This window comes from Budorcas taxicolor, chromosome 8, assembly GCF_023091745.1.
Source record: "Budorcas taxicolor isolate Tak-1 chromosome 8, Takin1.1, whole genome shotgun sequence".
Classification (NCBI taxonomy): domain Eukaryota; kingdom Metazoa; phylum Chordata; class Mammalia; order Artiodactyla; family Bovidae; genus Budorcas; species Budorcas taxicolor.
The window spans coordinates 39,655,479-39,667,690 of NC_068917.1; the positions used below are offsets into that span (position 1 = coordinate 39,655,479).

Consider the following 12,212-nt stretch of genomic DNA (forward strand, 5'->3'; position numbering starts at 1 on the left):
AAACAGAGCTAGCTCATTTGTATTAGCTGGTTAGGAAAAATATATATATAATTTATATTATTATTCTGTATCCTTTTAATTTTTTTCCTCACTAGACTTCTGACTCCCTCTCTAACATTACAATCAGAAATTATTTGTTTAGTGTATGGCTAATAATGCAAGGCTTAAAGGAATATTTGTCAGTAAGTCTAAGCCCTTAAATTTAGCCCTCAGGATGAAACCTATACAGTCTACTCAGAGAATGAGGTGGAGAAAAGAAGTGTTGCAGTCCTTGCACTGAAGGGAAGCCTGTGTTGCTGCTCAGAGGGCTCAGGCAACCCTTCTAATCCCACTGCTGAGACTGTACGTGTGAATGTGCACATACATTAGAACATTTATTTTTTCATAAGCTCCCCTTGCAAAATATTTCTTGAGAAAAAACACAGATGTTTAAATATATTGACTTTTTAAAAAGTTGCTCCTAGTTTTTGCAGTTTCACTTAGAATATTTTAGAGGGTTTTTTTTTTTAGTAAAGAGTAAGGCTAGAATACATTCTTAAAAATGAGTACAAGAACTATTTCTTTATTCTTTTAGCTAAAAAATGTTCACAATATTTACTCCTTATAGTAATGTTTTGTGGAATTTTTTTTTCCTAAAGAGGTCAGAGTCTAACTAAGCCAAAAATAGTTGCAGTTCTCAAACTTTAAAATAATCATTATAAGTTTGGGTTTTCCTACATTTTAGGGATGGAGTGGCTTTGTAGATGGAAAGTCACTCAATAATGGAGTCATTTTTCCAGAGGTCACATAAAGGCTGGCTTATGGTTCTTTTCTTGTTTTCCTTTGTCTTACCTCATCAAAAGGTCTAAGGATAACCATTCTCCAGCATTGAAACATAATTACATTAAATTGGGTTTGGTGAATTGTACTGAACTTCTAGTTCATTTTGTTGCATTAACTTGCTGTTTTTGTACCCATCTTAGTGGTATTTGTCCTCCTGGGATATGACCTGTTGGTTTTTATTTGAAAGGGCTCATGTTCAGCTGAAACTCTTAAATCATGAGTTTTGAGTTTCTCTGTTGATTCCTAAACTCAGTACATTGTTGGCATCCCTTCAAATGTTGCAATAAGAGGCCTCCAGTTTCTTTTGTCTTTTGTAGCAAGACATCAACTTGACATCTATTTCATGGTTTAGAACAGATCCTCTGACTTCATTTTTGTGATTTTTTTTTTTTTCTATCTGAATTAGGGTTACTTAAGTAATGTTGGCTCTATGAGGGTAGTAGCCTTTGCTAAGTTTGTTCAAGTACAACTTGGGTTTTAATGGATGGCTATGGCAACCCACTCCAGTACTGTTGCCTGGAAAATCCCATGGACGGAAGAGCACGGTAGGCTACACACAGTCCATGGGGTCTCAAAGAGTCGGACACAACTGAGTGACTTTGCTACACAGAGGTACCCAACCCTGGTCTTACTACATCAATATTCTCCTTAAAGAACTATCTTTCCCTTGTGTTATTTTTAAGTTAGAACATATGATAGAAATATGAAACAGAAGAATATTTTGTGCATCCAGAAAATGCAAGCCTTTAAAAAAAATCTTACTAAGACATAATTCTCCACTTTCATGTTACCACTTTTGTTCATTTTTCTTGAAATAGATAATGTTTGTGTGGGTCTCACAGTTGAGATAAAGGCATAGTAGCAGACCTTGAGAATGCAGTCTCTGCCTTCCTGTGTAATGGTACCTTTTCTTTTATCTTGTCTAGGAAACTGTAATGGATTAACCCTCTCCCTTTCACAAGGTCTGATATCTACACAGAAAGAGGCTGACTCTGAGCAGCAAATGCTTTAGTTGTGAAACAGAAAATTACAATATTATTTACAGAATGGTAATATTTATATTCAACATAAAAGCAAATGATTCCCTATAATTCTATTTACTAAGCCAAAAATCCAAGTACCTATGATAATGCCTCATTGCTTTTGTTTAAATCCAAAGATCATAATTTTCAAGTATTTTTCAAGTAGAAGATGTACTAATATAAAATAGTACTAGATTTCTTTACCTAGAGACATGCATTTTAATTGGCTTCAACTAAGAACTACTCCCATTTTTTTTCTTTTAATCTGAGATGGAAAAGGGTAAATATATTCTGATGTATCATCTTACTAGAAAATACAGTGTTATCTTTGCTATTTTTCATTATGCTTTTTAATACCCAAAGGCACATTCAGTAAATTTGAGGCATACAGCAGATTTGGAATTATTCTTTGTTGCATATTAAACTAATTGCATTGAATACTTTTTACGTGCTTTTCTTGTCCAACTTCACATAATCACTGTAGATTATTCATCTGAAATGAATGGGTTTTAAATTATTTAAACTTTGCCACTGCTAGTGTGTGACCCTCTGAGACTTTTTAAAGAACAGACAGCTCTTTTCCCCCAGACTTTACATATTTCATTTGTTTTTGATATACATACACATTTATCTTGTATTAAAGAAAAATGCTGTGTTGTTTGTTATACTTTGACAGATTTACAAATTATTTCTACTCTTCTTCAAACAAGCATATTTCGAGATAGCTCAAGATGAAATCGTTTGTGCCTTTTAAACGTTGATGGATGAACACTAACTATCTCACCATGTCATTTAAGTGCCTAAGTGTAATCTTTCTGAAGCAATTCTTAACATCTATCCTAGAACAATTTTGTGTTTTCTTTTCAAGTTCTCTGAAGTTTCAAATACCTCTCTCCTTATTCTACTTGGCGACAATCTGCAATTTATTTTTCTCCAGGAAAATTGAATCTGTTACTGCTTAGTATTCCTACCAGTTTGAAAAATGTGGTTTACATTGGCATCAGAGCAGTAATTTACATATATTGGGATAACAAGAATGCATGCCAGAAAAAGATCAACATAAAATGAAATGCAGAAAAGCTGTTTTCCTTCAACAGCAACTCAAAATAAAGCTAATAGAGAAATTGATGAGGATCTGCCCTGAATGTGTCACTTGTGTCTTCTAGGTGAAGTGTGACCAGTATTGGCCCAGCAGAGGCACAGAAACCCATGGGCTGGTCCAGGTGACCCTGCTAGACACAGTGGAGCTGGCCACGTATTGTGTTCGAACATTTGCACTTTACAAGGTTTGCTTTCTTCCCCCCTCTTTCCCCTTTCCATTATTTAAAGAAAGCTTCTTTTGAGAAATCAAATATTTCAAGGCTTTACTTAAATCTTGATTCTACTGGCAACAATGAAGAATGAAATGATTCTTCCATTATCGCTCAGCAGTTTTTCTCCTTGTTAGTGATTTGTCAATAAATATGGAACTCTTGCTCTGAATGAAAGTTTCGGCAAATGAAGACTGGATGAAGAAGAACTAGTTCTTTCGGTAAAATATGACAGGAGCGCTCCTGATAGTTAAACCTGAGAAATGGAATGCTTCTCACCTAGGAATTTTGTCTTCCTGAGCAAATATTTGTCATTTACAAATAGCTTGTAGTTATAACTCCAAAGAGTATTTCTCCCCAAGGAATACAGGATAGGGGAAGGAATTAAGATAGCACATCTACATGTTACCTTTCCCAACTTGAGGCTAAGAACACAGAATTTCAACCATTGTTCTTACTTCACAGAATGGTTCAAGTGAGAAGAGAGAAGTAAGACAATTCCAGTTCACTGCCTGGCCTGATCATGGTGTTCCAGAACACCCAACACCTTTTCTAGCTTTCTTACGGAGAGTCAAAACCTGTAACCCTCCTGATGCAGGTCCGATGGTTGTACACTGCAGGTAAGAAGCTCTGAGAGCATTTTCCTCACAGTCAGAACGCTTGTGGGGAAACACAACACTAAATGATTTCTCACTGGATATTCTCTTTCTAACCTTTTGATACTCTGGGAGAGTAACTGCCTTTATAAATGATACAGGGAGTATTTTTTGGTCAAATGAGGTCTATACTAACATCAATAGGAAGGATTTGATAGAGTGCATAGCTGACTTCCCAACCCTGGGAGATAAAAGCAACTATGGTTCATGCTGTTTTCTCTTTGGAGAAAACATAAATACATTCTTTCGAAATATATATGTATATATGTGTATAAATATATAAATATATATACACAAATTATTGTTTGATAGACTCTTGTGGGCTGGGCTGATACAAACTTTTTACTATTTATAGGGAAAAATGCTGAACAAAATAACATTATAAACATACAAGCTTACAGAGATCATTTCTTACTGCTTAAAGATGCTTTCTGCATTTAGTATTATCAAGTCACATACAAAAATATCCTATTTTGAGTTTTAAATTTTTATTTAATAAAATATGTACAAAGACCTAGAGTTTGGAAGAATTTTTTTATGTACTCAGAAGTAATGAACCTGCATTTTTCTTAATGTATAATTTATTATTTTGTACTTAATTCTAACATTCTCTATATCACCACTCAGATTGTACTATAAATGTGTTCATACATTTTTAATACTAAACTGATTTCTTCCAGTTTTCTGAATTCCCCTGAAGTACCATTACTAACAGATTATTAAAGATATCCGGTCAGTTGTTTACTGCTATATAAATTACAGTTCATGTAACTTCATAGTAGTCTTTTGTAACCTAAGTATTTCAAATACTTAGAAACGATATAAGAGAAGAAAAGAAGCATCTATCATAAACCACTTTTACCATGACTTAACAGTATAACTTTCATTCATATCCCATATTATACTATAGCATAATATAGTAGATTTTAGAAATAGGATCTATTTTTATAAAAAGCTGGATACCATGGATAGGTCAGAATAAAAACAATAAAATTTACCAGACTAACCCATGCTAGAGGAGTGATGTTAAACAACGGCCTGGCAAATTCCAAACAAGATAATATTTTATTTCTCTTTTCCAGCATTTTTACCCTAACAAAAACTGATAATAACATTACTCTTTATTCATTGAATATTTTACAAATTCCAAAGCACTGCACCATGCTTTACTTTTACGGTTTGATGTTCTTAGCAACAGTATATCAGATCAAGAGATGAGAACATAGAGTCTGGTTCAAGTAAGATAGTTGAGAAGTTGGAGGTACAATCAATCAGCCTCACCTTACCATCAACTTCTTGCTCCTCTTTAACAAGAATAGGGGTCTTTGAAAATCTGCCGCTATGTTGAAGTTGTTGGTTTTTTTTTTTTTTTGGATGATTCTGAAATACTATAAATTATTGTTATTAATTTGAGCAAATTAGTATTTATTGAGCAAATGCTTTTATATCATGAAATCAGATTTCTGGTTGGTTTTAGCAGGCAGTCTGTGTGTTCTGCACACAAACATCTTTGCAGACCTCAAAGAGCCATTGAAACTGGTTGCATGGTGCCCCTGCTTGGCACAAAATCAATTTAATTATGAAAACCACACATGAAACATTTGCAGATGGAGTTTGGCCGCAGGAGAGAAAACAGGAAGTTTGGCCTCACTCAAGAAATGTTGCCCTCATAAGTCTCCTGGCAAAGATGTAGTTCACACAGATGCATACATACATACACACAGGTGTATATACTTACACACAAAAAACACACATACATTTATATATACAAAATAATAGAAACAAAAATTAGAGAAACCTCACATGTATGATAAGATATCTTGGCCTCTTGATTTAGAGAGGCAGTGTCCACACAGCCAACTTGCAGAGCATCGTGAACCTTTGACTTGGTTACCCGTATGTTAAAACCCACAAGCATAAATTTTTTGATGGAGTGGCAGAGGATAATCATTTCAAATAGCAACTGCTCCTGTGGTATTTCAGCAATACTGGTTTAAAAAGCTTCTCTAGGCAGGAAGGAAACTGCAGAAAGTGACACTATCCACGTCACAAAGGGATCCTGATTAGTTACCATGGGCACTGTTGCAAATAATCACAGAAAATACTCTGGAGTTTAAATACTCAACTTCATGATTTCTCTTATGATGGACTTGAATTTTTTTTTACTAAATGATGAAGAAGTAGTAACAAACTCAGAGTAAGTCTAAGCCTTCTGCCAAATAGATCCTGTGAGAAAGGAGAAGTTTCTGAAAGAAGACTGGTGGCAGGCAACAAAAATGGGATGGGACTGGAAAAGGAGAAAATTAATTTCCCTTAAATAGTTTTGTCCAGGCAATAAAAGTGGCAGGACTAAAAAATCATTATGAGTAAACTAAATTCTAATGATCAGTAATATAAAGGACTCATGAGAACAGACTAGTACAAGCAGAGACAAGACCTTAGAAGGTTCAAGGAGACAGACAGATTTAACAGCATTCTTAAAAGAGCTAATGTCTGGTTCAACAAGTATGGGGAAAAAAAGTCACTTCATACAGAACATGTAGTCTCCACAATGAGAGTGCACACTCTGATCTTGGGAGCTAAGCAGGGTTACTACTTGGTTGGAGGAGTGCACACTCTGAGAGAGAGCCTGCCTGAGTAAAAACTCTGGTTTGTTCACTTACTGTCTGTGTGCCTCTGGGCAGTTCCTTCCTATCTATGAGCCTCTGTTTCTTCATCTGTAAAATGGGGTGACATTAGTCTTAGCAGTCAGAATTTGATGAAGATTAAATGAAATGATAGGAAATGATACACATAAAGCACTTAGGACAGAGCATTTTAAAAAGTGTCAAGAATGTTATTTATACATGAATTGTGGAGTGTTTTCAAAGATATATGTATATTTCTAACTTTAGGGAGAAAAATTCAACAAGAACTTGGATATTATCTATATGATATGAGTCATTCATCCTATGAATAACCAGTTGTTTATAAATATTCAACTATTTAATTGAATAGAAATTTAAAAATTTAGATATTTTCCGTCAAAGAAATACCATCAGATATTTCAGTGACAGAGAACACTTTAATGCTATGACTTTAGAATCTTTGATAGTAATTAATATGTTTTCAAGAAAGACCAAAGAAACCATTGGACTCTTAAAATGAAGCTGTTAAGGATACATAGAAATTAATGCTGTGGTTCTAAAGGCCTTCAAGATAAAGACTGAACTTCTTAGTATTACGTTTATCATCGAGGCCTCGTTAGTGCCTCGTTGTTCACTCTCGCACCACCCACCACTAGGTATATATTCCAAGCGTAATACTTTCATCTCTGACTCTCAGCAAATGACTTCATCCACTCTAGCATTTTACCTGTTTCCTTTTTCTGCCTGATGATGTGTAACCTTACTTCATAATCTAACTTACATCTTACATAGTACTTCCTATGTAAGTACTGCAGCAAAGGCTGCAGACCGGCCTTGGATGATCCTGCTAATATACATGATAATTTTTTTTCTTAACTTTGAACTTGAATGTCTTTAAGCTGGCATGCACTATCCAGTTTTCCAAACTCTCACCACTCATTTTTTTTAACACACAATTCAGTTGATCTATTTATAAGAACTGTTTCATCTTATAGACATTTGAGTTGAAACCCTGGAGAAGACTTTCAAGCTCATTCCCCACTCCTCTTCTTATAGGAAAAATTGAATCTTTTATTCTCTGAGCTCTCATAAAATAGGTTCACACTTAGCTTATTCAGCTCTCTGTTTGCAGATCATATAGGTCATGCAGTCACCGAGGGCATGGACTATATGAATTATGCATGACCGTATCTCAGCTTTTACATTGTAGTAGGTGCTAATAGTTGCTTGATGAAGTTAATTGGATTCCATATGGCATTTTTAGGAATATTTACAGAAAGAGTATGATAATTTCAAGGCTGGACTGTTTCTGGTTTATTAACAGGAGACTATATTTTTGTCTCATGTTGGAGTAACTTTTCAGTAACTTTTAAGTTGCCTGTATCTTTCTAATACAGATTTCTGAATCCCCTTTTCTACTGCTGTACCCTTTATGTTCTTTCCCACATACCCTTTTCATTCTTCAATTAAATACAGACATAGATCTCTGCTCTTTTAGCCACATTAATAGTTAAGGATATTGAACCATTCATCCACATCAGATAATCTTCCCTCTAACTGGAGAGGCCTTTCTCTAAGTGCTTTATGTGTGTTGCTGTATTTTTCTCCTTATCGTCTACAGAGGTAGGAATCCTGATTCTTACCTCACACATATACAAAAAAAACAAAAAACAAAAAAAAACCCACAAAGCAAGAAAAGTCAACTTAATTGTCTAAGCTCCTGCCACTCATGGTGCCAGAGCCATTATGTGCCCCAGGGTTACCGGTCTTATAAATCAAGTAACTTTTCCAGTTTATCCATTACTTGATTGTTCTCAGCTTCTCCTTTGGCCAGCCATATGGAGGGCATTTCACTTTTAGACTCATCCTGATGACTTGGTCAGCAGGAGAAACTTCTTCCTTTCTGACTCCACATCACGTTGAAATGCTAGCCTTTATTTCCCTCTTTCCATGTGAGAGGTGATTGCTAGCAAATGAGTTTCTTCTACCACTTAATCTTTTTAACATAATCACAACATTACAAATTAGTGCGCCATTACTATTTTCCAAGTAATACTAAGCCGTTAGGTGTTCACTCATTTAATCTACTAAACAATATATTTTACCTGTGAGTCATATTTAAGCACAGGGAAGTTATAGGTAATTTGCCCAGAATCAAACAGCTCATAAACTAAGGCCATATTTCAAAGTCCATGACCTGCTTACCCATCATTATATCCAGTTCAGACTTTTTCTTGTCGAGTTTACCTTAGTTCCCTATATTAAATGTCTTGTAGTTATCTGTTGACCACATGGTTGCCAAGTGGATATTTCCAATTATTGCTACAAATTTCTTCTCAGTGTTAGGGACATGCCATATTTTTTTCCTTATTTATAAAATTTGGTTTTGAAAGAGACTAAGGAAGGGAAGTTTCAGGATATTTCATAAAGTTATACATTGCATTTAAGCATATCATATTATTTCAGTCATCCTATTAGGAAATAAAGACACTTTCTTTTTCCTTTTTCAGCCCTATTTGTGTTGTTTTTTAGAATTGGTGGTTTATTTCTATTGGTATCAAAGAGATACAACAGCTGATTTTCTCTAAGTATTTGTTTCTTTTTAGTTCAATTCAGTTCAGTCACTCAGTAGTGTCTGACTCTTTGCGACCCCATGGAATACAGCACGCCAGGCCTCCCTATCCATCACCAACTCCCAGAGTTTACACAAACTCATAGCCATTGAGTTGCTGATGCCATCTAACCATCTCATCCTCTGTCGTCCCCTTCTCCTCCCAACTTCAATCTTTCCCAGCATCAGGGTCTTTTCAAATGAGTCAGTTATTCACAGGTGGCCAAAGTATTGGAGTTTCCACTTCAGCATCAATCCTTCCAATGAATATTCAGGGCTGCTTTCCTTTAGGATGGACTGGTTGGATCTCCTTGCAGTGCAAGGGACAATAAAGAGTCTTCTCCAATACCACAGTTCAAAACCATCAATTCTTTGATGCCCTGCCTTCTTTATGGTCACATCCATACATGACTACTGAAAAACCATAGCTTTGACTACATGGACCTTTGTCGGCAAAGTAAAGTCTCTGCCTTTTAATATGCTGTCTAGGTTGGTCATAACTTTTCTTCCAAGGCAGCAAGCGTCTTTTAATTTCATGGCTGCAGTCACCATCTGAAGTGATATTGGAGCCAAAACAAAAAAAATAAAGCTTCTCTCTGTTTCCTCTGTTTCCCCATCTATTTGCCATGAAGTGATGGGACCAAAATTGCCGGGAGAAATATCAATAACCTCAGATATGCAGATGATACCACCCTTATGGCAGACAGTGAAGAGGAACTAAAAAGCCCCTTGATGAAAGTGGAGAGTGAAAAAGTTGGCTTAAAGCTCAACATTGAGAAAATGAAGATCATGGCGTCTGGTCCCATCACTTCATGGGAAATAGATGGGGAAACAGTGGAAACAGTGTCAGACTAGTCAAGGCTATGGTTTTTCCAGTGGTCATGTATGGATGTGAGAGTTGGACTGTGAAGAAGGCTGAGCGCCAAAGAATTAATGCTTCTGAACTGTGGTGTTGGAGAAGACTTTTGAGAGTCCCTTGGACTGCAAGGAGATCCAGCCAGTCCATTCTGAAGGAGATCAACCCTGGGATTTCTTTGGAAGGAATGACACTAAAGCTGAAACTCCAGTACTTTGGCCGTCTCATAGAAGAGTTGACTCATTGGAAAAGACTCTGATGCTGGGCGAGATTGGGGGCAGGAGGAGAAGGGGACGACAGAGGATGAGATGGCTGGATGGCATCACGGACTCGATGGACGTGAGTCTGGGTGAACTCCTGGAGTTGGTGATGGACAGGGAGGACTGCTGTGCTGCCATTCATGGGGTCACAAAGAGTTGAACACGACTGAGAAACTGAACTGAACTGAACTGAATTTATGGGACTGGATGCCATGATCTTAGTTTTCTGAATGTTGAGCTTTAAGCCAACTTTTTCTCTCTCCTCTTTCACTTTCATCAAGAGGCTCTTTAGTTCTTCTTCACTTTCTGCCATAAGAGTGCTGTCATCTGCAAATCTGAGGTTATTGATATTTCTCCCAGCAATCTTGATTCCAGCTTGTGCTTCCTCCAGCCCAGCATTTCTCATGATGTACTCCACATATAAGGTAAATAATCAGGGTGACAATATTCAGCCTTGATGTATACCTTTCCTGATTTACTACCAGTTTTTTGTTCCATGTCCATTTCTAACTATTGCTTCCTGACCTGCATACAAATGTCTCAAGAGGCAGGTTAGGTGGTCTGGTATTCCCATCACTTGAAGAATTTTCCAGATTTTGTTGTGATCCACACAGTCAAAGGCTTTGGCATAGTCAATAAAGCAGAAATAAGTATTTTTTCTGGAACTCTCTTGCTTTTTTGATGATCCAGTAGATCATCAAATTTGGCAATTTGATCTCTGGTTCCTCTGCCTTTTCTAAAACCAGCTTGAGCATCTAGAAGTTCATGGTTCATGTACTGTTGAAGCCTGGCCTGGAGAATTTTGAGCATTACTTTACTAGCGTGTGAGATGAGTGCAGTTGTGCCATAGTTTGAACATTCTTTGGCATTGCCTTTCTTTGGAATGGGAATGAAAACGGACCTTTTCCAGTCCTGTGGCCACTGCTGAGTTTTCCAAATTTGCTGGCATGTTTAGTGCAGCACTTTCACAGCATCATCTTCCAGGATTTGAAACAGCTCAACTGGAATTCCATCACCTCCACTTTCTTTGTTCGTAGTGATGCTTCCTAAGGCCCACTTGACTTTGCATTCCAGGATGTCTGGCTCTAGGTGAGTGATTATACCATCATGATTATCTGGGTCGTGAAGATCTTTTTCATATAGTTCTTTTGTGTATTCTTGCCACCTCCTCTTAATAACTTCTGCTTCTGTTAGGTCTATACCATTTCTGTCCTTTATGGTGCCCATCGCTGCATGAAAATTTCCCTTGGTATCTCTAAATTTCTTTAGGAGGTCTCTAGTCTTTCCCATTCTATTTTTTTCTTCTATTTCTTTGCATTGATCACTGAGGAAGGCTTCCTTATCTTTCCTTGCTATTCTTTGGAATTCTGCATTCAAATGAGTATATCTTTCCTTTACTCCTTTGCCTTTTGCTTCTCTTCTTTTAAAGCTATTTGTAAGACAACCATTTTGCCTTTTTGCATTTCTTTTTCTTGAGAATGGTCTTGATTCATGACTGCTATACAATGTCATGAACCTACGTCCATAGTTCTTCAGACACTCTATCAGATCTAATCCCTTTAATCTGTCTGTCACTTCCACTGTATAATCGTCAGGGATTTGATTTAGGTCATACCTGAGTGGTCTAGTGGTTTTCCCTACTTTCTTCAATTTAAATATGAATTTGGCAATAAGAAGTTCATGATCTGAGCCACAGTCAACTCCCAGTCCTGTTTTTGCTGACTGTATAGAGCTTCTCCATCTTTGGCTGCAAAGAATATAATCAGTCTGATTTCGATATTGACCATCTGTTGTGTCCATGTGTAGAGTTTTCTCTTGTGTTGTTGGAAGAGGGTTTTTGCTATGACCAGTGTGTTCTCTTGGCAAAACTCTATTAGTCTTTGCCCTGCTTCATTCTGTACTCCAAGATCAAATTTGACTGTTACCCCAGGTATTTCTTGACTTCTACTTTTGCATTCCAGAATAAATTGGGATGAAGCTATAATTTCACTGAGTCTACTTAAAATCTTGACTCATGATACTTACTCTGAGTCATAGTAACCCCTTTT

The 12,212-nt window shown here is 36.6% G+C and overlaps 1 protein-coding gene across 1 annotated transcript in view; it reads left to right on the forward strand.

Moving 5' to 3' along the window:
• The window catches only part of PTPRD (protein tyrosine phosphatase receptor type D), a 440,423-nt gene that overhangs the window by 390,438 nt on the left and 37,773 nt on the right, over positions 1 to 12,212 (forward strand). Inside the window, exons 29-30 of the mRNA XM_052645411.1 lie at positions 3,011 to 3,130; positions 3,620 to 3,774. Of these exons, the coding sequence (XP_052501371.1) occupies positions 3,011 to 3,130; positions 3,620 to 3,774 (275 nt within the window). The remainder of the gene's footprint in view (positions 1 to 3,010; positions 3,131 to 3,619; positions 3,775 to 12,212) is intronic.